The sequence below is a fragment of the Oncorhynchus mykiss genome, chromosome 8 (assembly GCF_013265735.2).
Source record: "Oncorhynchus mykiss isolate Arlee chromosome 8, USDA_OmykA_1.1, whole genome shotgun sequence".
Classification (NCBI taxonomy): Eukaryota; Metazoa; Chordata; class Actinopteri; order Salmoniformes; family Salmonidae; genus Oncorhynchus; species Oncorhynchus mykiss.
This window is the reverse complement of record NC_048572.1, coordinates 3,598,753-3,626,293: the sequence shown is the minus strand read 5'-3', so window position 1 is coordinate 3,626,293 and position 27,541 is coordinate 3,598,753. Positions and strand designations below refer to the sequence as shown.

The 27,541-nt window shown below is 44.5% G+C and overlaps 1 protein-coding gene across 1 annotated transcript in view; it reads right to left on the bottom strand.

Moving 5' to 3' along the window:
- Nucleotides 1-27,541, bottom strand: part of LOC118965482 (fibronectin type III domain-containing protein 4-like) — a 73,326-nt gene that overhangs the window by 42,083 nt on the left and 3,702 nt on the right. The window contains exons 2-3 of the mRNA XM_036984576.1: nt 7,927-8,042; nt 6,111-6,315 (exon numbers count right to left, since the gene is read on the bottom strand). Coding sequence (XP_036840471.1) covers nt 6,111-6,315; nt 7,927-8,042 — 321 coding nt within the window. The remainder of the gene's footprint in view (nt 1-6,110; nt 6,316-7,926; nt 8,043-27,541) is intronic.

Sequence of the window (27,541 nt, the reverse complement as noted above, 5' to 3'; positions counted from 1 at the left end):
CCAATAGGTCCACAGACAACGTAAACGCAATCACTCTGCACACTGCACTAACCCGTCTGGACAAGAGGAATACCTATGTAAGAATGCTGTTCATCGACTACAGCTCAGCATTTAACGCCATGTACCCTCCAAACTCGTCATTAAGCTCGAGACCCTGGGTCTCGACCACGCCCTGTGCAACTGGGTACTGGACTTCCTGACGGGCCGCCCCCAGGTCGTGAGGGTAGGTAACAACATCTGATCCTCAACACTGGGGCCCCACAAGGGTGCGTTCTCAGCCATCTCCTGTACTCCCTGTTCACCCACGACTGCGTGGCCATGCACGCCTCCAACTCAATCATCAAGTTTGCGGTGGACACTACAGTTGTAGGCTTGATTACCAACAACGACGAGACGGCCTACAGGGAGGAGGTGAGGGCCCTCGGAGTGTGGTGTCACACTCAACATCAACAAAACAAAAGAGATGATCGTGGACTTCAGGAAATGGCAGAGGGAGCAGCCCCCTATCCACATCGACGGGATAGTAGTGGAGAAGGTGGAAAGTTTTAAGTTCCTCGCCGTACACATCATCAACTCGAAGCACAAGCATTTCGCTACACTTGCATTAACATCTGCTAACCATGTGTATGTGACAAATACATTTGATTTGATTTGAGAGGGGGAGAGAAAGAGAGAGAGGGGTAGTGACAAAAAGATCAGGATAGAGAAAGGGAGATGGGAAGAAAGAGAGAGACTTGGACTCTGTCAATAATGCTGGGAGAACTATGGTAGAGAGAGGGATAGAGACAGTGGAGGCCCTGGGAGCGGCTGGGAGAGCAGTCCTGAAGGCTACAGGCACTTAACCAGCCTCACCGGCTCATCAAATACTTTAAGCCTTTGCTCTAGCCTGCCTGGAGTGCCAGATGGGTTTAGTTTGCAGTTTTTTTATTTAAATTGTGCCAGCCAAGGTCAATCAAGCCCCACTCGAGACAGAGAAACAGAGAGATGCAGAGAGACAGAGAGAGAGAGAGACAGAGAGACAGAGAGACAGAGAGACAGAGAGAGAGAGAGAGACAGAGAAGAGTGCAGGAAGAATAGCAGGGTCGTCCTCTTCAATACGTGGGGCTTCCTGTCTTCTGTACGTCTGAAGGCAGAAAGCTACCTGAGTTGTGTGGGCGTTCAGAATGGTGAACTTACTAAATGACTAGAGTTGACTGTGTGATATTAGGTTGCTTCTGTGTAAATATTTTCCGTCTGGTCTTTAATGATTTGTATGTGGGATAGAACGTGATTGGTCTCAGGTAAAACACTTCTGCTCTGTTAATAATGTGTCAATAACTGTGTGTCCTACACACTGGTAATTAACTGTAATTTACAATGATGTTAACGATGCACTGGTAAATAACTGTAAATTACAATGATGTTAAAGGTGCACTGGTAATTAACTGTAATTTACAATGATGTTAAAAAGGCACTGGTAAATAACTGTAATTTACAATGATGTTAAAGGTGCACTGGTAATTAACTGTAAATTACAATGATGTTAAAGGTGCACTGGTAAATAACTGTAATTTACAATGATGTTAAAGGTGCACTGGTAATTAACTGTAAATTACAATGATGTTAAAGGTGCACTGGTAATTAACTGTAAATTACAATGATGTTAAAGGTGCACTGGTAATTAACTGTAATTTACAATGATGTTAAAGGTGCACTGGTAATTAACTGTAAATTACAATGATGTTAAAGGTGCACTGGTAATTAACTGTAAATTACAATGATGTTAAAGGTGCACTGGTAAATAACTGTAATTTACAATGATGTTAAAGGTGCACTGGTAATTAACTGTAATTTACAATGATGTTAAAGGTGCACTGGTAAATAACTGTAATTTACAATGATATTGCTGTTGATTTGATTTGATTTATATTATATGATTAAGAACCTCATTAGAACCTCACTACAGACACTGAATCGATCATTCAATCGAAAGTGCCAATTCCATGGCCCATATTCTGTATGATGAAACTGAAGTCCAAGGTTAGTGTGACTGTACCTTGGTTGGAATGTTAAGGGTCAGGACACAGGCGTCAGAGTTTCCTTGGTTGGAGGGTTAGTGTTACTGTACCTTGGTTGGAGGGTTAGTGTGACTGTACCTTGGTTGGAGGGTTAGTGTGACTGTACCTTGGTTGGAATGTTAAGGGTCAGGACACAGGCGTCAGAGTTTCCTTGGTTGGAGGGTTAGTGTTACTGTACCTTGGTTGGAGGGTTAGTGTGACTGTACCTTGGTTGGAGGGTTAGTGTGACTGTACCTTGGTTGGAGGGTTAGTGTGACTGTACCTTGGTTGGAATGTTAAGGGTCAGGACACAGGCGTCAGAGTTTCCTTGGTTGGAGGGTTAGTGTTACTGTACCTTGGTTGGAGGGTTAGTGTGACTGTACCTTGGTTGGAGGGTTAGTGTGACTGTACCTTGGTTGGAGGGTTAGTGTGACTGTACCTTGGTTGGAGGGTTAGTGTGACTGTACCTTGTTTGGAGGGTTAGTGTGACTGTACCTTGGTTGGAGGGTTAGTGTGACTGTACCTTGGTTGGAGGGTTAGTGTGACTGTACCTTGGTTGGAGGGTTAGTGTGACTGTACCTTGGTTGGAGGGTTAGTGTGACTGTACCTTGGTTGGAGGGTTAGTGTGACTGTACCTTGGTTGGAGGGTTAGTGTGACTGTACCTTGGTTGGAATGTTAAGGGTCAGGACACAGGCGTCAGAGTTTCCTTGGTTGGAGGGTTAGTGTGACTGTACCTCGGTTGGAGGGTTAGTGTTGTGGGGTGTCGTGTCTTTACTATCATTAACTGAAGACTTTTTTATCAACGATTCTCTGTAATTAGTATTACGCGATCATACTGATTAATCATGTAACTGTAATTAACTAGGAAGTCGGGGCACCAAGGAAAAATATCCAGATTACAAAGTTATCATTTCCTAAAATAACTTTTCAGATATTTTATCTGATCAATTAGTCTTCGAATTAATGAATGATTTACTTTACCTCACGTTAGTCTCATTCCAAACGTCGTAAATTGTTGGTTATCTGCACGAACCCAGTCTTCACTATGGGTCATCCATACATCAATTGTCTTAAATCATTTATTTATTACTAACTAAGTAATTCACAGAAATGCATAAACAAACAAACAAACAAGGTAAATGTGGTTACATGAAATGATAGGGGAATGTGCCCTAGTGGATTAAACCGGCATAGACAAAAGGGGAAGTGGGGGTCGACTAAGAAGAGTGATAATTATAACAATTGAAATGCTAATCCTTTGCACATGAACGCTCACTCATTCGGGAACAATTGCAATCAATATACATATTTGCGCTCAGTGTGTTGTCTTGATCGCTGGTGAAAAGTGTGTTTCTTTTGTAGAATTGTCCGTCCCTCTCCCTCTCTCTCTCTGTCGGGGTTATAGTGGATAGTTCAGAGTGACATTCATTCGTTTCGTTATAGAATGAAAGTTTCGGCGGTTGTCGTTCTTCGTGTTCAATGATACCGAATTCCTAGCTGCAGACTAGTAATTAATATCAAAGACTTGTTCTTATTCTGTCGGTATCGATAGTCTAAGAGTTTAACCACGTGGTATGGTTAAAAGATTCAGCAATGGTCTACAACCTTTGTCTTCTCATAATGGAGAAAAACATGATCTGCAACATTTAGCCATCTCGTAATTGAGGTAAGCTCGGTCTGCTGATCGAAAACCCTAGTGGGGGGTTTATTCGGAAGGCAGAAAAGGGCTGTCCCAGGACGCCTGACCCTAACCGGGTTCAGGGGCGGTCCTCTGATTGAGTTAACTCCAATCCCCTGTTTGAGTTTTCCTTCATTAAACAGTCCAAAATCACATTGTAAAATTGTGTAAACAGTATCATACTCACTCATTCATCTTATACAACAATTAGATGTAAACCTCATATCTGAGGCTATTATATAAACAGCGTTATGGTAATATGGCCACACCGTCTCCCATGAGCTTCCCCAAGTTGTGACAAACGGACCAATTCGTAGCTGGATTCTTCACCGATCTTTTATACTTTCTCCTGAACATTAAATTTGTTCGTACCTCATGTTCTGTGAGGTGGAAGGATTTCCTTTGCCCTCTATGAAAATCTACTCTGCCTATACTGTGTGTCCATGAGGAGATCCTCAGGAATTTATGACGTCTCTCTGACCACAGCAGCCTAGTTGAAGGAGGCAAGGGGGAGGCAGGGAGAGGGGAAGGGGGCTCGCTATACCCAAAGAGGCCAACGTCATGACAGGGGTCAGAGGTCAGGGTTACCTTGGTTGGAGCTGTTGAAGAGTGAGGGTTAGTGTTAGGGGTCAGGGGTCACCTTGGTTGGAGGGTTAGTGCTAGGGGTCAGGATTACCTTGGTTGGAGGGTTAGTGCTAGGGGTCAGGATTACCTTGGTTGGAGGGTTAGTGTTAGGGGTCAGGGGTCAGGATTACCTTGGTTGGAGGGTTAGTGCTAGGGGTCAGGATTACCTTGGTTGGAGGGTTAGTGTTAGGGGTCAGGGGTCAGGATTACCTTGGTTGGAGGGTTAGTGCCAGGGGTCAGGATTACCTTGGTTGGAGGATTAGTGATAGGAGTCAGGATTACCTTGGTTGGAGGGTTAGTGTCAGGGGTCAGGATTACCTTGGTTGGAGGGTTAGTGCCAGGGGTCAGGATTACCTTGGTTGGAGGATTAGTGATAGGAGTCAGGATTACCTTGGTTGGAGGGTTAGTGTTAGGGGTCAGGGGTCAGGGTTACCTTGGTCGGAGGGTTAGTGTTAGGGGTCAGGATTACCTTGGTTGGAGGGTTAGTTATAGCGGTCAGGGTTACCTTGGTTGGAGGGTTAGCGTTGGGGGTCAGGGTTACCTTGGTTGGAGGGTTAGTGTTAGGGGTCAGCGGTCAGGATTACCTTGGTTGGAGGGTTAGTGTTAGGGATCAGGGGTCATGGTTACCTTGGTTGGAGGGTTAATGATAGGGGTCAGGGTTACCTTGGTTGGAGGGTTAGTGATAGGGGTCAGGGTCAGGGGTCAGGATTACCTTGGTTGGAGGGTTAGTGTTGGGGGTCAGGGGTACCTTGGTTGGAGGGTTAGTGTTAGGGTTCAGGGTTACCTTGGTTGAAAGGTTAGTGTTGGGGGTCAAGGGTCAGGATTACCTTGGTTGGAGGGATAGTGTTAGGGGTCAGGGTTACCTTGGTTGAAAGGTTAGTGTTGGGGGTCAGGGGTCACGATTACCTTGGTTGGAGTGTTAGTGTTAGGGGTCAGGGTTACCTTGGTTGGAGGGTTAGTGTTGGGGGTCAGGGTTACCTTGGTAGGAGGGTTAGTGTTGGGGGTCAGGGGTCAGGATTACCTTGAATGGAGGGTTAGTGTTGGGGGTCAGGGTTACCTTGGTTGGAGGGTTAGTGTTAGGGACCAGGGGTCAGGATTACCTTGGATGGAGGGTTAGTGTTGGGGGTCAGGGTTTCCTTGGTTGGAGCTGTTAAAGAGTGAGGGTTAGTGTAAGGGGTAAGGGTTCAGGGTTACCTTGGTTGGAAGGTTAATGTTGGGGGTCAGGGTTACCTTGGTAGGAGGGATAGTGTTAGGGGTCAGGGGTCAGGGTTACCTTGGTTGGAGGGTTAGTGTTGGGGGTCAGGGTTACCTTGGTTGGAAGGTTACTGATAGGGGTCAGGGTTTCCTTGGTTGGAGCTGTTAAAGAGTGAGGGTTAGTGTAAGGGGTCAGGGGTCAGGGTTACCTTGGTTGGAGGGTTAATGTTGGGGGTCAGGGTTACCTTGGTTGGAGGGTTAATGTTGGGGGTCAGGGTTACCTTGGTAGGAGGGATAGTGTTGGGGGTCAGGGTTTCCTTGGTTGGAGCTGTTAAAGAGTGAGGGTTAGTGTAAAGGGTCAGGGGTCAGGGTTACCTTGGTTGGAGGGTTAGTTTTGGGGGTCAGGGTTACCTTGGTTGGAGGGTTAATGTTGGGGGTCAGGGTTACCTTGGTAGGAGGGTTAGTGTTGGGGGTCAGGGTTATCTTGGTTGGAAGGTTAGTGATAGGGGTCAGGGTTACCTTGGTTGGAGCTGTTGAAGAGTGAGGGTTAGTGTTAGGGGTCAGTGGTCAGGGTTACCTTGGTTGGAGCTGTTGGATGGGAAGCGGTCAGACTTCTTGAGGGTTCTGAAGTGAACCCTCTTGCTGGCCTGACTCTCTCCGTACAGACCAATAGACTGGACCTGGATAATATAGTCTGTCTCCTGGTCCAGATCCCACAGAACACAGCTTCTGCTGGTGGTGTTCACCTCTCTGATGAAGCGCTGGGTGTGGCCCTCCTGCCTCTGAGATATAACACAGAGATATAGGGTAGAAAGGTTTGAGTTGAGATGGAAACTAACTAACTCCCCACAGTCCTCCATATTCTCCCTGTCTAACTCCCCACAGTCCTCCATGTTCTCCCTATCTAACTCCCCACAGTCCTCCATGTTCTCCCTGCCTAACTCCCCACAGTCCTCCATGTTCTCCTTATCTAACTCCCCACAGTCCTCAGTGTTCTCCTTATCTAACTCCCCACAGTCATCCCTATCAAACTCCCCACAATCCTCCGTGTTATCCCTGTCTATCTCCCCACAGTCCTCTCTGTCTAACTCCCCACAGTCCTCCCTGTCTAACTGCCTGACGTCCTGTACCTTGACCTCTACTCTGGATTATCAACCTCTGCCTGTCCTGACCCTGAGCCTGCCTGCCGTCCTGAACCTTGACCTCTACTCTGCATTATTGAACCCTGCCTGCCTTGACCTGTCGTTTGCCTTCCCCTGTTGTTACAATAAAACATTGTAACTTCAACACAGTCTGCACTTGGGTCTTACCTTGATACCTGATAGTATGAGTTTTGCACATGAAGAGACAAAGTTGTAACCAAATGCATATGTATCCAATGTTTCAAACTGTGTCACTAGTGTTGATATAATATCAGACTGAGTTCACTGTACATCATTCATGGGTCTATTACATTTAAACAAGAAGGAGGCTGTGTAACTACAGTATGCACTACTAAAACTATACTACTACTACTACTACTACTACTACTACTACTACTACTACTACTACTACTACTATACTAATACTACTACACTAATACTACTACACTACTACTACTACTACTACTACTACTATACTGCTACTACTACTACTACTACTACTACCACTACTACTACTACTACTACCACTATACTAATACTACTATACTACTACCACCACTACTACTACTACTACTACACTACTACCCCTATACTACTACTTCTATACTACTACTACTATACTACTACCACCACTACTACTACTACTACTATACTACTACTACTACTACTACTACTACTACTACTACTACTACTACTACTACTACTACTACTTTTTCCCACATCTTGTTCAACTGTTACCACGCACCTGCCAAAAAAGATGGCTCAGATGTGCGAGTGCTTCTTGAAATTTTGAGTTGTAATGAATTTGCAAACATTTCAGAAAAAAAATGTATTTTTTTTGCTTTGTCATTATTTGGGGGTATTGTGTGTAGATTGATACAACAACAAAAAAAGTTGGAAAAAGGCTGTAACATAACAAAATGTTTAAAAAGTCAAGGGGTTTGAATACTTTCTGAATGCATAAAGTATTACAGTAGTAAACATGCAGTGTATATATACGTCTCTATTCACCTTAAAACACATCGGACATTTAGCACATAAAATACTGATGTAAACAGAACCTCTACAGCAATGACATTTAGTAAATAAACATCTTAACAGTGGAGTTCACTTAGCAAACTAAACCTTTACCAAGATCTCATCCACCCATTACATTTGTATATTTTGTCAACAAGACCATTAGGCTAGATAATAATAATAATTAATATTATGATAATTAATAACTATTAATAATAACTACATAGTAGTCACCTGCTGTGAGACGGAGAAGCCGATGATGACTTCACCCTCAGGTATCTCCCAGTAGACAGTGGCTGAGTCGGCCCTCAGGTGCATCACAGACACGTTGACAGGAGCAGGGGGACGGTCTGAGGAGAGAGGAACAAGAGCTTGTTAGGGGGAAAAGTACATTACGTAAGTCTCTAAAAGAGTTAGTTTCAAGGTGGTGCGACCGTCAGAGAGGCGGTCTGAGGAGAGAGGAACAATAGCATATAAAGGGGTGAGGATAGAGAAGTAAAGAAATTGTTTGTTTGTATTGGTACCAGGGGGTGTGACTGACCGTTTGTATCGGTACCAGGGGGTGTGACTGACCGTTTGTATCGGTACCAGGGGGTGTGACTGACCGTTTGTATCGGTACCAGGGGGTGTGACTGACCGTTTGTATCGGTACCAGGGGGTGTGACTGACCGTTTGTATCGGTACCAGGGGGTGCGACTGACTGTTTGTATAGGTGCCAGGGGGTGTGACTGACTGTTTGTATAGGTTCCAGGGGGTGTGACTGACTGTTTGTATAGGTGCCAGGGGGTGTGACTGACCGTTTGTATAGGTGCCAGGGGGTGTGACTGACCGTTTGTATCGGTACCAGGGGGTGTGACTGACCGTTTGTATCGGTACCAGGGGGTGTGACTGACCGTTTGTATCGGTACCAGGGGGTGTGACTGACCGTTTGTATAGGTGCCAGGGGGTATGACTGACCGTTTGTATAGGTGCCAGGGGGTGTGACTGACTGTTTGTATAGGTGCCAGGGGGTGTGACTGACCGTTTGTATAGGTGCCAGGGGGTGTGACTGACCATTTGTATAGGTGCCAGGGGGTGTGACTGACTGTTTGTATAGGTGCCAGGGGGTGTGACTGACTGTTTGTATAGGTGCCAGGGGGTGTGACTGACCGTTTGTATAGGTGCCAGGGGGTGTGACTGACCGTTTGTATCGGTACCAGGGGGTGTGACTGACTGTTTGTATCGGTACCAAGGGGTGTGACTGACTGTTTGTATTGGTGCCGGGGGGTGTGACTGACGGTTTGTATTGGTGCCAGGGAGTGTGACTGACCGTTTGTATCGGTACCATTGGGTGTGACTGACCGTTTGTATAGGTGCCAGGGGGTGTGACTGACCATTTGTATAGGTGCCAGGGGGTGTGACTGACTGTTTGTATAGGTGCCAGGGGGTGTGACTGACTGTTTGTATAGGTGCCAAGGGGTGTGACTGACTGTTTGTATAGGTGCCAGGGGGTGTGACTGACCGTTTGTATCGGTACCAGGGGGTGTGACTGACTGTTTGTATCGGTACCAGGGGGTGTGACTGACTGTTTGTATTGGTGCCGGGGGGTGTGACTGACGGTTTGTATTGGTGCCAGGGAGTGTGACTGACCGTTTGTATCGGTACCAGGGGGTGTGACTGACCGTTTGTATCGGTACCAGGGGGTGTGACTGACCATTTGTATAGGTGCCAGGGGGTGTGACTGACCATTTGTATAGGTGCCAGGGGGTGTGACTGACTGTTTGTACAGGTGCCAGGGGGTGTGACTGACTGTTTGTATAGGTGCCAGGGGGTGTGACTGACTGTTTGTATAGGTGCCAGGGGGTGTGACTGACCGTTTGTCAGTCACACCCCCTGTGACTGGTCTAAGATTTTCTGGTCTGATGAAACCTGGCACAATCCCTACGGTAAAGCACGTTGGTGACCGCATCATACTGCGGGGTTGTTTTCAGGCACCAGGGACTGGGAGACTAGTCAGGATCGAGGGAAAGATGAACGGAGATAAAGTACAGAGAGACCATTGATGAAAACCTGCTCTAGAACGCTCAGGACCTCAGACTGGAGCGAAGGTTCACATTCCAACAGGACAACGACCCTAAGCACACAGCAGAGACATCGCAGGAGTGGCTTCGGGACAAGTCTCTGAATGTCCTTGAGTAGCCTAGCCAGAGCCCGGACTTGAACCCGATCAAACATCGAGAGAGACCTAAAAAAAAGCTGTGCAGCAACACTCCCCATCCAACCCGACAGCCAGTTAGCTGGAGAGTTGTAATCCAAAATGCTATATCCACTAATTTTCACGTGTTTTTTTCATCAGAAATAATTCTTCAAGGGTACCTTCATGTGTTTATAAAATATTACAGGTTCTAGATTTTAGATATGTATTACAAGGGATTTGTTGCGGAACGTTATATATCCATTGTTCAGCTGGAATTGAATGTTTGTGTTCTGTGTATTTGGCTGTGATATGTGGTCACCTAGCTATCTTTAAGATGAAAGCACTAACTGTAAGTCGCTCTACATACGAGCATCTGCTAAACGTATCATTTGATCAGTTATTTATATTTTAAAAAAAAGAAAACGTAGTTATTACATTACATTACTACTTATTTCTCTGAGAGTGAGGCGGATATATAGCGTTTTGCAACAAAACATGATTATGCGTGTCTCTGAAATGAAACCATCAAGTGAGAGATTTAAAATAAATACATCTGTCATCAAACAACCCCATGGCATGATGGTTAAAAAAACCCATGGCATGATGGTTAAAAAAAACCCATGGCATGATGGTTAAAAAAAACCATGGCATGATGGTTAAAAAAAACCCATGGCATGATGGTTAAAAAAAACCCATGGCATGATGGTTAAAAAAAACCCATGGCATGATGGTTAAAAAAAACCCATGGCATGATGGTTAAAAAAAACCCATGGCGTGATGGTTAAAAAAAAAACATGGCATGATGGTTAAAAAAAACCCATGGCATGATGGTTAAAAAAAACCCATGGCATGATGGTTAAAAAAAAACCATGGCATGATGGTTAAAAAAAACCCATGGCATGATGGTTAAAAAAAAACCATGGCATGATGGTTAAAAAAAAACATGGCATGATGGTTAAAAAAATCCATGGCATGATGGTTAAAAAAAAAACATGGCATGATGGTTAAAAAAAACATGGCATGATGGTTAAAAAAATCCATGGCATGATGGTTAAAAAAAAACATGGCATGATGGTTAAAAAAACCCATGGCATGATGGTTAAAAAAAAACATGGCATGATGGTTGAAAAAACCCATGGCATGATGGTTAAAAAAACCCATGGCATGATGGTTAAAAAAAAACCATGGCATGATGGTTGAAAAAACCCATGGCATGATGGTTAAAAAAAAACATGGCATGATGGTTGAAAAAACCCATGGCATGATGGTTAAAAAAACCCATGGCATGATGGTTAAAAAAAAACCATGGCATGATGGTTAAAAAAAACCATGGCATGATGGTTGAAAAAACCCATGGCATGATGGTTAAAAAAACCCATGGCATGATGGTTAAAAAAAACCCATGGCATGATGGTTAAAAAAAAACCATGGCATGATGGTTAAAAAAACCCATGGCATGATGGTTAAAAAAAAACCATGGCATGATGGTTAAAAAAAACCATGGCATGATGGTTGAAAAAACCCATGGCATGATGGTTAAAAAAACCCATGGCATGATGGTTAAAAAAAAACCATGGCATGATGGTTAAAAAAAACCATGGCATGATGGTTGAAAAAACCCATGGCATGATGGTTACTGACTGACTGACTACATACAGTAGCTGCATGATATGGCAAAAAGTATCAGCAAGCATTGACAGATAACGTAATTGAAAACATCAAAATTACTATGGAATCCAATTACTTTTAGCAGAATCCAATTAGTTATTGCATTCATATAGTAATTGGATATTCATTGATATTAGCAGTATGTGTTGCATTTAGGACGCTTTTAGGAAATTGATAAGGCAGGCAAACCTTTAATAAAGTTATCCTGAGCCACACGCGAGGTTGGTGACATGAGAGGAGAAAAATGAAAGGAGAAAATGAAGGTGAAATTGGGAAATCCCTCCCTCCCTCCCTCCCTCCCTCCCTCCCTCCCTCCCTCCCTCCCTCCCTCCCTCCCTCCCTCCCTCCCTCCCTCCCTCCCTCCCTCCCTCCCTCCCTCCCTCCCTCCCTATCTCCAGTCCCTCCCTCCCTCCCTCCTATCTCTAGTCCCTCCCTCCCTCCCTCCTTCTTTCTTATCTCCAGGTACAATCAATACTGGCCTCCCTGTTCTGTTCTGTTCTGCCACCAAGGTGACCGATGACACACAATATAAGAAAGAAAATCAATTCCAACCAATGACAGATACGGTAGAATGTCAGCGGGACAGGGGTCCAGCTATCACTCCAAGAGTGAGGAGACTTACTTCCCAAATTGCACTCTATTCCCTATGAGCTCTGGTCAATAGTACTGCACTATATAGGGAATAGGGTGGTTATGGGTCCATGTCTAAAGTAGTGCACTATATAGGGAATAAGGTGGTTATGGGTCCATATCTAAAGTAGTGCACTAGGTAGGGAATAGGGTGCAATTTGGAACTTCACGCAATGTCATCCATTCCCACCAGTCTTTAAGATGACTTTAAGATGACACACCCTGCTGGGGTCAGGGTTAGATACAGGTCTGCCTAGTGGAGCCAATGCCTGGTGACACACATGGGAAAAGACTGTTAAGGTATCTGTGTTGGGGGGGTGGGGGTGGGGGGGGGGGGGGGGGGGGGGGGGGGGGGGGGTGGAGAGATATTGAGTGACATCATGGGGTCGCGGGGTCAGGTCTACCTCATTTTCCCATTTGAGAAGCTCCGATTGTAGAGGTGGGTTAACATAGATAGATGCTGACAGATGTATAGAGGGAAGGAAGAGAGAGAGAGAGAGATAGAGAGGGAGATGTAGAGAGGAGAGCGAGAGAGAGGAGAGAGAGAGAGGAGAGAGAGAGAGAAAGGAGAGTGAGATATAGAGAGAAGAGAGAGAGGAGAGAGAGAGAGAGTGAGGAGAGAGAGGAGAAAGAGAGAGGAGAGAGAGAGAGGAGAGAGAGAGAGGAGAGAGAGAGGAGAGAGAGAAAGAGAGGGAGATAGAGAGAGAGAGAGGAGAGAGAGAGAGACAGAGAGAGAGAGGGAGAGAGAGAGGAGAGCGAGATATAGAGAGAAGAGAGAGAGGAGAGAGAGAGAGTGAGGAGAGAGAGGAGAAAGAGAGAGGAGGGAGAGAGAGGAGAGAGGAGAGAGATGGAGAGATAGAGAGGAGAGAGAGGAAAGAGAGAGAAAGAGAGGAGAGAGGAGAGAGATAGAGGAGAGAGAGGAAAGAGAGGAGAGAGGAGAGAGGAGAGAGATAGAGGAGAGAGAGGAAAGAGAAAGAGAGGAGAGAGGAGAGAGATAGAGGAGAGAGAGGAAAGAGAGAGAAAGAGAGGAGAGAGGAGAGAGAGGAGCGCGAGAGAGAGAGGTTGTGTCCCTCCATCTTGATAGTGCTCCAAAGCGCAGTATGTTAAAGCATCACATCAGACACATTCTGATGTGGACATGGTGTGATGTGCAAAGGCGAACAAAAACAGGCATTTACAGAATCTGAAAAATATTCTCAGACTTCTTAGACAGTAACACAATGTTATCAAGTAGCAAAGAACCAAGAGGGAGACATTAATTCATGCCAAATACCAGACGCTTTTATCCAAAGCTTGTTTACATATGTGTGGTTCCGGGAAACGAGCCCACTATCCTGCCTTCTTATAGACAGAGAGGTCCAGCCCACATTTTTACACAGACCTCAATGTTGAGTTGTAAAATTGTCCCCTGTGATAAAACGTATTGCTGAATGGAAGACTGCGTCCAAAGAGCTTAAAACAAAGGTTTCCGCATGCATGTTAACAATATCACCAAAAGGCACTATTTATTTCAATATAAAAAATCCTAGCTTCTTAGTCAGATTTTCCATATGCGTTAGGAAGGACAACTTGTCATCAGTCCAGACACCCAGGTACTTTATATTGAGAAACCAGCTCAATTTGGGCTCCACATATACAGGTCCTCGGGGTCAACATTTCGTGCCCTAGAAAACAGCACAAGCTTGGTTTTACTTGAATTTAACACTCATTTAAGTTCTGTACAGTGATTTCAGAACTGGATCAAAGTCATCCTGAAGTTCACGAATAGCCTGCTGCACTGAGGTGGCACAGGAACACAACACGGTGTCATCTGCATAGAGATGAATGTTACAAGTATGAACAGTGTTTCCTATGTCATTAATATACAAAGTAAAACAATAATGGACCTAAAATAGAACCCTGAGGAACACCTTTTTGAATCTCAAGAAATTCAGATTAAACCCCATCTATTAAGATAGCCTGAGTTCTGTCACTGAGATAATTCAGATTAAACCCCATCTATCAAGATGGCCTGAGTTCTGTCGCTAAGATAATTCAGATTTAAACCCATCTGGCAAGATTTCCTGAGCTCTGTCACTAAGATAATTCTGAAACCATAAACAGGATGTATATCCCAGGCCTATTCTTGATAATTTCTTCAGTAAAACAGAAAGATCAACAGTGTCGAACGTCTTTGACAGATCAATGAACAGAGCAGCACAGCTCTTTTTTTAGCATCCAAGGCCTTGACAAGATCATTAACAACTAGCGTGGTTGCTGTGGTAGTACTATGCCCAGGCCTAAAACCCTGATTGGTTTAAATTAAGAATACAATTATCAGATAAAAAGGAACAAAGTTGTACATTGACCAATGATTCAAGAATCTTAGCTAAAGGAGGTAGTCTTGAAATGGTGCTCTGAACCTCCATGGACTTTACAGTGTCCCAGAACGTTTTGGAGTTTGTGCTACAAGATGCACATTTCTGTTTGAAAAAGCTAGCCTTTGCTTTCCTAACTGCCTGTGTATATTGGTTCCTTTACTTCCCTTAAAAGTTGCATATCGCGGGAGCTATTCGATGCTAATGCAGTACGCCACAGGATGTTTTTGTGCTGGTCAAGGGCAGTCAGGTCTGGAGTGAACCAAGGGCTATATCTGTTCCTGTTTCTACATTTTTTGAATGGGGCATGCTTATTTAAGATTGTGAAGAATAACCAGGCATCCTCTACTGACAGAATGAGGTCAATATCCTTCCAGGATACCCGGGCCAGGTGAATTAGAAAGGCCTGCTGAATTGTTTTAGGGAGGGTTTGACAGTGATGAAGGCTGGTCGTTGATGAGGCAGTGATCGCTGAGATCCTGGTTGAAGACATCAGAGGTGTATTTGTAGGGCAGGTTGGTCAGGATAATATCTATGAGGTTGCCCATGTTTACAGATTTGGGGTTGAACCTGGTAGGTTCATTGATCATTTGTGTGAGATTGAGGGCATCTAGCTTAGATTGTAGGTCGGCCGGGGTGTTAAGCATGTCCCAGTTTAGGTCACCTAACAGTACTAACTCTGAAGATAGATGGGGGGCAATCAATTCACATATGGTGTCCAGAGCACAGCTGGGGGCAGAAGGGGGTCTATAACAAGCGGCAACAGTGAGAGACTTGTTTCTGGAAAGGTGGATTTTTAGAAGTAGAAGCTTGAATTGAAGCCTCGTTGCTGTTATCATTGACAGATACTGTACAATTGTTGAGTTGACAACTCAAACATGTAAATAACTGTCCACACAGTATGTAATGATCAAATCAAATCTAATGCAATTTGTCACATGCGCCGAATACAACAGGTGTAGATCTTTAGACATTACCAAATCTAATGTGTTCTCATTCATTACCAAATCTAACGTGTTCTCATTCATTACCAAATCTAATGTGTTCTCATTCATTACCAAATCTAACGTGTTCTCATTCATTACCAAATCTAATGTGTTCTCATTCATTACCAAATCTAACGTGTTCTCATTCATTACCAAATCTAATGTGTTCTCATTCATTACCAAATCTAACGTGTTCTCATTCATTACCAAATCTAATGTGTTCTCATTCATTACCAAATCTAACGTGTTCTCATTCATTACCAAATCTAATGTGTTCTCATATAGACCAAATCTAACGTGTTCTCATTCATTACCAAATCTAACGTGTCCTCATATAGACCAAATCTAACGTGTTCTCATTCATTACCAAATCTAACGTGTTCTCATTCATTACCAAATCTAACGTGTTCTCATTCATTACCAAATCTAACGTGTCCTCATATAGACCAAATCTAATGTGTTCTCATTCATTACCAAATCTAACGTGTTCTCATTCATTACCAAATCTAACGTGTTCTCATTCATTACCAAATCTAACGTGTTCTCATTCATTACCAAATCTAACGTGTCCTCATATAGACCAAATCTAATGTGTTCTCATTCATTACCAAATCTAACGTGTTCTCATTCATTACCAAATCTAACGTGTTCTCATATAGACCAAATCGAATGTGTTCTCATTCATTACCAAATCAAACGTGTTCTCATATAGACCAAATTAATGTGTTCTCATTCATTACCAAATCTAACGTGTTCTCATTCATTTCCAAATCTAACGTGTTCTCATTCATTACCAAATCTAACGTGTTCTCATTCATTTCCAAATCTAACGTGTTCTCATTCATTACCAAATCTAACGTGTTCTCATTCATTTCCAAATCTAACGTGTTCTCATTCATTTCCAAATCTAACGTGTTCTCATTCATTTCCAAATCTAATGTGTTCTCATTCATTACCAAATCTAACGTGTTCTCATATAGACCAAATCTAATGTGTTCTCATTCATTACCAAATCTAACTTGTTCTCATTCATTTCCAAATCTAACGTGTTCTCATTCATTTCCAAATCTAACTTGTTCCAAAATTGCTTTCCTTATGAATTTGTCGAATAATATAGCCTATCAAATCAATTCACATTTTACTGGTCACATACACGTGGTTGGCAGATGTTAATGAGAGTGTAGCAAAATGCTTGTGCCATATAACCTATGTCATATACCCTATGTCATATACCCTATGTCATATAACCTATGTCATATAACCTATGTCATATACCCTATGTCATATACCCTATGTCATATACCCTATGTCATATACCCTATGTCATATAACCTATGTCATATACCCTATGTCATATAACCTATGTCATATAACCTATGTCATATACCCTATGTCATATACCCTATGTCATATAACCTATGTCACATACCCTATGTCATATACCCTATGTCATATACCCTATGTCATATACCCTATGTCATATAACCTATGTCATATAACCTATGTCATATACCCTATGTCATATAACCTATGTCATATACCCTATGTCATATACCCTATGGCATATAACCTATGTCATATACCCTATGTCATATAACCTATGTCATATAACCTATGTCATATACCCTATGTCATATACCCTATGTCATATACCCTATGTCATATAACCTATGTCACATACCCTATGTCATATAACCTATGTCATATACCCTATGTCATATACCCTATGTCATATAACCTATGTCATATAACCTATGTCATATACCCTATGTCATATACCCTATGTCATATAACCTATGTCATATACCCTATGTCATATAACCTATGTCATATACCCTATGTCATATAACCTATGTCATATAACCTATGTCATATACCCTATGTCATATACCCTATGTCATATAACCTATGTCACATACCCTATGTCACATACCCTATGTCATATACCCTATGTCATATAACCTATGTCATATACCCTATGTCATATACCCTATGTCATATAACCTATGTCATATACCCTATGTCATATACCCTATGTCATATAACCTATGTCATATACCCTATGTCATCTATGTCATATAACCTATGTCATATACCCTATGTCATATAACCTATGTCATATACCCTATGTCATATACCCTATGTCATATAACCTATGTCATATACCCTATGTCATATACAGTGCCATGCTGAAGTCTTCACCCCCCTTGGCGTTTTTCATATTTTGTTGCATTACAACCTGTAATTTGAATGGATTTTTATTTGGATTTCATGTAATGGACATAAACAAAATAGTCCAAATTGGTGAAATGAAATGAAAAAAATTACTTATTTCAAAAAATGCAAGAAAAAAAACAACTGAAAAGTTGTCCGTGAATATGTATTCACCCCCCTTTACTATGAAGCCCCTAAATAAGATCTGGTGCCACCAATTACCTTCAGACGTCACATTATTAGTTACATAAAGTCCACCTGTGTGGAATCTAAGTGTCACATGATCTGTCACATGATCTGTCACATGATCTGTCACATGATCTGTCACATGATCGCAGTATATTTATACACCTGTTCTGAAAGGCCCCCAGAGTCTGCAACACCACTAAGCAAGGGGCACCACCAAGCAAGCACCATGAAGACCAAGGAGCTCTCCAAACATGTCAGGGACAAAGTTGTGGACAAGTACAGATCAGGGTTGGGTTATAAAAAAATATCTGAAACTTTGAACATCCCACGGAGCACCATTATTAAAAGATTGAAAGAATATGGCGCCAAAACAAACCTGCCAAGAGAAGGCCACCCACCAAAACTCACAGACCAGGCAGGGAGGGCATTAATCAGAGAGGCAACAAAGAGACAAAAGATAACCCTGAAGGAGCTGCAAAGCTCCACAGAGGAGATTGTAGTATCTGTCCATAGGTCCACAGAGCTGGGCTTTACGGAAAGAAAAAAAGCCATTGTAATATAACCATGGGATGGCCATAGTAAAGATTTAAACCCTTGTCACAATCTGCAACCATGGAGCTAGTCACCCAACACAGAGAGCAATTTGACCAGGCAATCAAATACACCTGATTTAGTTGCCTTGATGATCAGAATGTGCTTTTGAACTTCTGTTAAGGACGCTTCAATGAACAAGTGTTGGAACATGTCCAACTACGTCAACGATTTTAATTGGCTCATACAGAATTTGTTACAAGAAATAATTTACAGGCCACCTGGTGAGGTTAGCATAGGGCTAAATGTGTAAGCTTATGTGATGGGAACAGCTAACATGTAGCCTTTAATCGCGTAGCAACTACGTCAACTTAACCTTCAACTTCTAACGTCACGTAGTTAGTTAATTAAAGTCCACCTGTGTGCAATCTATGTGTCACATGATCTGTCACATGATCTCAGTATATATACGCCTGTTTCGCAAGTATGTGTTTGCCGTAGCATGCACAATAGATAATGGTTGTTGTTTTGTTCGGAAAGCACCTTGAGGATACCTGACGGTGTCAGAAACAAGTGTAGGTGCCAGCAGAACTCCACAACATTCTAATCTTCCATTCTGAACAAAGCCAGGCAGTCTCTACAATGGCTACAGCAAGCAAGCTTAGTGATGGGTCAAATGGAGGACAGCTAGATAGAGTCAGGGAAGTGTCTCACACTGTCATCTCCCTCAGGTGTAACAGCGTTCATTCATCCTATAAGAGACAGTCTGTCTGAAATGACACCCTACTCCCTAGTCACTTTATAGTGCACTACTTTTGACCAAAGCCCTATATAGGGAGGGTAGTATTTGGGACACAGCTCAGAAGGTGACCAGGGACAGTGTGATAATACACTAGGACCAGATGGGACCAGGGGCTAGTATGAGTTTAATGTAATCACTGCCTACAATCCCTCAGGCATACAGGCAGACAGACAGACAGGCAGACAAGCAGAAAGACAGGCTGACAGGCATCCAGACAAGCAGACAGGTAGACAGAAATGTAGACAGCCAGACAGATAGGCACCCATACAGGTAGATAGACACACAGACAGTTAGACAGACAGGCACACATACAGGTAGATAGACACACAGACAGTTAGACAGACAGGCACGCAGGCAGACAGCGAGACAGAAAGACAGGCAGATATACAGGCACTGTCACACCCTGACCTCTCTACTTGGTTAGGTCAGGGTGTGATTAGGGTGGGCATTCTATGTTTCATATTTCTTTGTGTGTGGTTTCCAATCAGAGGCAGCTGTCTATCGTTGTCTCTGATTGGGAATCATACTTAGGCAGCCTTCTCCCCACCTGTGTTTTGTGGGTAGTTGTTTTCTGTTTAGTGTCTGCACCTGACAGAACTGTTTTGTTTTTTCACTTTGTTATTTTGTTCGAGTGTGTTTTGAGTAATAAAGAACTTACCACGCTGCGTTTTGGTCCATGCCTTCCGACGAGAGACGTTGCAGAACTACCCACCACCAAAGGACCCAAGCAGCGTGGTAAAAAGGACGAGTGGACATGGGAGGAGATCCTGGACGGAAAAGGACCCTGGGCGCAGGCTGGAGAGTATCGCCCGTCCAAGGGAGGAGAAGCAGAAAGAAGGAACAGCGAAGAGACGAGGAATTAGAGGAACGGCAACGAGACCAGACGTCACGACAACAACGGGAGCCCGAGAGGCAGCCCCCACACGGGGAGATTGTTGGTGTCAGGGTTTAGACCTGAGCCAACTCCCCGTGTTTACCGTGTGGAGCGTGTGACTGGTCAGGCACCTTGTTATGCGGTGATGCGCACAGTGTCTCCAGTGAGCATTCACAGGCCGGTGCGCTCTGTGCCAGCGCCCCTCATTTTCCAGGCGGAAGTGGGCATCCAGCCAGGACGGGTTGTACCAGCTCTAAGCTCGAGACCTCTAGTGCGCCTCCACGGCCCAGTGTATCCTGTGCCTGTGCCACGTACCAGGCTTCCAGTGCATCTCCCCAGTCCGGTGAGACCTGTTCCGGTTCCACGTACCAGGCCTCCAGTGTGTCTCCACAGCCTGGTAAGCCCTGTCGCAGCTCCGCGCACCAGGCCTCACGTACCAGGCCTCCAGAGACCTGTTCCGGCTCCACGTACAAAGTCTCCAGTGATGATCCATGGCACGAAGCCTCCAGTGATGATCCATGGCACGAAGCCTCCAGTGATGATCCATGGCACGGAGCCTCCAGTGATGATCCATGGCACAAAGCCTCCAGTGATGATCCATGGCACGGAGCCTCCAGTGATGATCCATGGCACGAAGCCTCCAGTGATGATCCATGGCACGGAGCCTCCAGTGATAATCCATGGCACGAAGCCTCCAGTGATGATCCATGGCACGGAGCCTCCAGTGATGATCCATGGCACGGAGCCTCCAGTGATGATCCATGGCACGGAGCCTCCAGTGATGATCCATGGCACGGAGCCTCCAGTGATAATCCATGGCACGGAGCCTCCAGTGATGATCCATGGCACGGAGCCTCCAGTGATGATCCATGGCACGGAGCCTCCAGTGATGATCCATGGCACGAAGCCTCCAGTGATGATCCATGGCACGGAGCCTCCAGTGATAATCCATGGCACGAAGCCTCCAGTGATGATCCATGGCACGGAGCCTCCAGTGATGATCCATGGCACGGAGCCTCCAGTGATGATCCATGGCACGGAGCCTCCAGTGATGATCCATGGCACGGAGCCTCCAGTGATGATCCATGGCACGGAGCCTCCAGTGATGATCCATGGCACGGAGCCTCCAGTGATGATCCATGGCACGGAGCCTCCAGTGATGATCCATGGCACGGAGCCTCCAGTGATAATCCATGGCACGAAGCCTCCAGTGATGATCCATGGCACGGAGCCTCCAGTGATGATCCATGGCACGGAGCCTCCAGTGATGATCCATGGCACGGAGCCTCCCGTGTGTCTCCACAGCCTGGTAAGCCCTGTGGCAGCTCCACGCACCAGGCTTCTAGTGCATCTCCCCAGTCCGGTGAGACCTGTTCCGGCTCCACGTACGAAGCCTCCAGTGATGATCTATGGCCCGGAGCCTGTAGTAATGATCCATGGCACGAAGCCTCCAGTGATGATCCATGGCCCGGAGCCTGTAGTGATGATCCATGGCCCAGGGCCTGTAGTGATGATCCATGGCCCGGAGCCTGTAGTGATGATCCATGGCACGAAGCCTCCAGTGATGATCCATGGCCCGGAGCCTGTATTGATGATCCATGGCACGAAGCCTCCAGTGATGATCCATGGCCCGGAGCCTGTAGTGAAAATCTAGGGCAAGGAGCCTTCAGCGACGGTCCCCTGTCCGGAGCCTTCAGCGACGGTCCCCAGTCCGGGGCCTCCAGCGACGGTCCCCAGTCCGGGGCCTCCAGCGACGGTCCCCAGTCCGGGGCCTCCAGCGACGGTCCCCAGTCCGGGGCCTCCAGCGACGGTCCCCAGTCCGGGGCCTCCAGCGACGGTCCCCAGTCCGGGGCCTCCAGCGACGGTCCCCAGTCCGGGGCCTCCAGCAACGAGCTGCAGTCCAGAGCCTCCAGCGGTGGTTCCCAATTCAGTCACTGTCACGCCCTGACCTTAGAGACGTTTTATTTCTCTATTTGGTTAGGTCAGGGTGTGATTAGGGTGGGTATTCTATGTTTCCTATTTCTTTGTGTGTGGTTCCCAATCAGAGGCAGCTGTCTATCGTTGTCTCTGATTGGGAATCATACTCAGGCAGCCTTCTCCCCACCTGTGTTTTGTGGGTAGTTGTTTTCTGTTTAGTGTCTGCACCTGATAGAACTGTTTTGTTTTTTCACTTTGTTATTTTGTTGGAGTGTGTTTTGAGTAATAAAGAATCATAAACTTACCACGCTGCGTTTTGGTCCACGCCTTCCGACGAGAGACGTTACAGGCACACAGACAGAGCGGGTTTTTTCTCACTGAGATACCTACCGTATGTGGTTAAACCACAGGTTATCAGATATTTGACTTCAAGTATTTGTCACAATGTTTCTGTATAGCCACTCCATGGCCCACCTATCCATGAGAGTCAGAGATACACATACATTCTCTGCTAATACAATCCTCTAGCAGCCTGGTGGTATAATTTAAGCCTGTAAGTATAATTCAAGCCTGCAGATATATTTCAAGCCTGGTGGTATAATTCATGCCTGGTGGTATAATTCAAGCCTGGTGGTATAATTCAAGCCTGGTGGTATAATTCAAGCCTGGTGGTATAAATCAAGTCTGGTGGTATAATTCAAGCCTGACTGTATAATTCAAGCCTGGTGGTATAATTCAAGCCTGGTGGTATAATTCAAGCCTGGTGGTATAATTCAAGCCTGGTGGTATAAATCAAGTCTGGTGGTATAATTCAAGCCTGACTGTATAATTCAAGCCTGGTGGTATAATTCAAGCCTGGTGGTATAATTCAAGCCTGGTGGTATAATTCAAGCCTTCCTGTCTACGTCTCTATAATTCAACCCTGTTGGTATATTTCAAGCCTGGTGGTATAATTCAAGCCTGCAGATATATTTCAAGCCCGGTGGTATAATTCAAGCCTGATGGTATATTTCAAGCCTGCTGGTATAATTCATGCCTGATAAATGACCGTTTGTGTCACTAACAACCCAATGTATTTTCTTGGCTTTTCTCCGTGTGGACCGAGAAGATCAGGTCATGGTAATGTAGTTTATGAAAACCGCTGATGACTCCCAACTGGTCTGGCTGTCTGTGTGTGTGTGCGTGGGTGTGTGATTGTTTGTGTGTATGTGTGTGTGTTTGTGTGTGTAAGTTTACATTCTGCACAGGGACTCTACAGTGGGACGAGCAACGATGGTGGCATTGCAAATCTAGGTGTGAGTCGGGGACAAAGCCTCTGGCTCTCAGAGACAACCTTATGGACCACACATATTGTCCTGTTGCTTCCTGTCTACGTCTCTACAGTCACCACATGTCTTGTCCTGTTCCTTCCTGTCTACAGTCACCACATGTCTTGTCCTGTTCCTTCCTGTCTACGTCTCTACAGTCACCACATGTCTTGTCCTGTTCCTTCCTGTCTACAGTCACCACATGTCTTGTCCTGTTCCTTCCTGTCTACGTCTCTACAGTCACCACATGTCTTGTCCTGTTCCTTCCTGTCTACAGTCACCACATGTCTTGTCCTGTTCCTTCCTGTCTACAGTCACCACATGTCTTGTCCTGTTCCTTCCTGTCTACAGTCACCACATGTCTTGTCCTGTTCCTTCCTGTCTACGTCTCTACAGTCACCACATGTCTTGTCCTGTTCCTTCCTGTCTACGTCTCTACAGTCACCACATGTCTTGTCCTGTTCCTTCCTGTCTACAGTCACCACATGTCTTGTCCTGTTCCTTCCTGTCTACAGTCACCACATGTCTTGTCCTGTTCCTTCCTGTCTACGTCTCTACAGTCACCACATGTCTTGTCCTGTTCCTTCCTGTCTACGTCTCTACAGTCACCACATGTCTTGTCCTGTTCCTTCCTGTCTACAGTCACCACATGTCTTGTCCTGTTCCTTCCTGTCTACATCACCACATGTCTTGTCCTGTTCCTTCCTGTCTACAGTCACCACATGTCTTGTCCTGTTCCTTCCTGTCTACAGTCACCACATGTCTTGTCCTGTTCCTTCCTGTCTACAGTCACCACATGTCTTGTCCTGTTCCTTCCTGTCTACGTCTCCACAGTCACCACATGTCTTGTCCTGTTCCTTCCTGTCTACGTCTCTACAGTCACCACATGTCTTGTCCTGTTCCTTCCTGTCTACAGTCACCACATGTCTTGTCCTGTTCCTTCCTGTCTACAGTCACCACATGTCTTGTCCTGTTCCTTCCTGTCTACGTCTCTACAGTCACCACATGTCTTGTCCTGTTCCTTCCTGTCTACGTCTCTACAGTCACCACATGTCTTGTCCTGTTCCTTCCTGTCTACAGTCACCACATGTCTTGTCCTGTTCCTTCCTGTCTACATCACCACATGTCTTGTCCTGTTCCTTCCTGTCTACAGTCACCACATGTCTTGTCCTGTTCCTTCCTGTCTACAGTCACCACATGTCTTGTCCTGTTCCTTCCTGTCTACGTCTCTACAGTCACCACACACACACCAGGGGACTCCTGTCAGCTATCGGCAGCAGGCCTACAAGATAAAATATATATGTTTTGCTCTTTCAAATAATTTTGATAAAGTAACAGACATGGTGTCGAACAGGAAGATTGGAATGCTGTGAACCAAGAGCTTGTGAGTTAAAGTCCCAGATGGGGACTTTAATAATAATAACCACTGACAATAATAACCACTGTATAAATGAAAATGCACAACATAATCATGTATTTAAATGTGTCAAATACGTTTTGTAAGTTGAAAACGTTGTTTGTCAAAAGCACTGTGGTGTGTCTAATTAGGTCAACAGACTTCTTTTTTTTTAGGTGAAATGCCCAAATAATATTTTCTAGTTGAATGAACATAAGAGACAAGTTGAGCAAACACATCTTAAATTGACCAAATTTTAATCTACGGTTTTTGTCAAGTTGGATCTACATTTGTGCAAAACATGTTTTGTTCAGGTAACACTAGTTACTTAATAAAAAAAATATTGAAACAACTTTTTTTTTCTACAGTTTATATGGGCAATTTATGTCCACCTGAGTTGTCCCCTTCTAAGATATATTTCCCACCATAATTCCCCATTTATTCAATGATGTCATGTCATTTCTTTAAAATAAAACTTAATGGGGAACCATAAAATGTAGCTCTGTTATATTGGATGTTCAAATTGAAATAGACTGTAAATCCCAACTGTCTCGGTGCGTTCAGAATGGCCAACCTTAGTTCAACAGCTATTTCATCACCCAGGTCTGTTTGCAGTGAGCCATTCATATTTAGGACAGTCCTAATGATTATTCTAATGATTTTCCTGTTCCTCCTGATGGCTCCGAGAATCCCTTTTTTCCCCGCAGAGATTAAACATCAATGCGCGCTCCATCAATCGACTGTCAACCGAGTGGGCAGCACGCTTCTTCCCACTGGACAGAAAGCACACAAGCCAAGGTGCGGGCCCACGGAAGCCCAGCGTTTTCAAACCCACTTCAAACGTAGAGAATTGCAGCGTTCTGTGAATTCAGAGAGAGATTAGAGATTGTGAGAAACCTTGATTAAAATGGAAAGTTCTGAGGTACAACGAATTCATCATGCCTACTATTGGCCTATATGTTTTCTTATTTTGATGGCAATGCATATGGAAGTATATGCATTAGTCTAATGGCCAGTTTATACTTGGTCTAACTACATGTTTGTAGACAATTATAACGCGACAATTGCCACTGGTCAAAACAAGTTGACCGACGTAACGACCGATGTCGTTGTTACCGGAATGCCACAGCAACCAGACCAAATCCTCCCGTAACGTCTGATGTCGTTGTTACCGGAATGCCACAGCAACCAGACCAAATCCTCCCGTAACGTCCGATGTCGTTGTTACCGGAATGCCACAGCAACCAGACCAAATCCTCCCGTAACGTCCGATGTCGTTGTTACCGGAAGGCCACAGCAACCAGACCAAATCCTCCCGTAACGTCCGATGTCGTTGTTACCGGAATGCCACAGCAACCAGACCAAATCCTCCCGTAACGACCGATGTCGTTGTTACCGGAATGCCACAGCAACCAGACCAAATCCTCCCGTAACGACCGATGTCGTTGTTACCGGAATGCCACAGCAACCAGACCAAAGTCTCCCGTAACGACCGATGTCGTTGTTACCGGAATGCCACAGCAACCAGACCAAATCCTCCTGTAACGACCGATGTCGTTGTTACCGAAATGCCACAGCAACCAGACCAAAGTCTCCCGTAACGACCGATGTCGTTGTTACCGGAATGCCACAGCAACCAGACCAAATCCTCCCGTAACGACCGATGTCGTTGTTACCGGAATGCCACAGCAACCAAATCGTCCCGTGACAAGATGATGCAGGACTTTTAAAAAATTATCAGAAGAATGATCTACTTTTATTTATTCACGGTGTGACCATAAGCTATTTTCTGTAAAGCTAACTATTACCTTGTAAATAATTATTAGGCTGTTTTTACATGTATTTTCCTGTATTTTTGAACTGGATAACTGGATTTCCTGAAAAAATGAACAAAAAGTAGCTACATTTCAGACATTGTCATTTATACTCTGTCATTCATTATTTGAACTGGATAGCCTCTAGATAACTAGCTAGCAACTAACCAAAACATTCATTACAAAATAGCTTTTAGTTGCCTGGCTTGCTAGGCTGATATTTAATGAATTCATTTTGAGATGGATGGGTTTATCGGTGTTAAAATAGTGAAGGTATGCTATCTGGAGCACCGGGATGCTGATGTCATGCAGAAGCTGTCGTTTTGTGTTTATACTTTTTCTTAACGAAAAACGACAAGTTTGATGTCGGACGACAATAAAATGTTCAAGATGTCGCTACGAGTATTGTTTACAGACATGTCTATAGACAGGTAGCTTGCTGTATGTAAAGCACTGGGACTTAATGGATGGATACACAATGGTAAATCATTGATGATACAACAGATGTCCAAGTTTCCACTGTCTTAAAAGACTTTGCTGTAGATGTCCAGTGATTGAATCAACTGTATCATGGGAATACAAGAAACAATGTCGTCCATATTTAGCAAAGGGAACACATGCAATTATACTGTATGACTATGGTTAAAAACTACGGTTAATAACGATGGCTAGACAATCTGGACCCTCTCTTTCTAAAATTATCTTCAGAAATTGTTGCAACCCCTATTACTTGCCTGTTCAACCTCTCTTTCGTATCATCCGAGATCCCCAAAGATTGGAAAGCTGCCGTGGTCAGCTAGACCCAAACTAGACCCCAGCTAGACCCACACTCTAGACCCAAACTGCTACAGACCAATATCTATCCCACCCCACCTTTCTAAGGTCTTCGAAAGCCAAGTTAACAAACAGATCACCGACCATTTAGAATCTCACCGTTTTCATCGACCTGGCCAAGGCTTTCTACTCTGTCGAACACCACATTCTTATC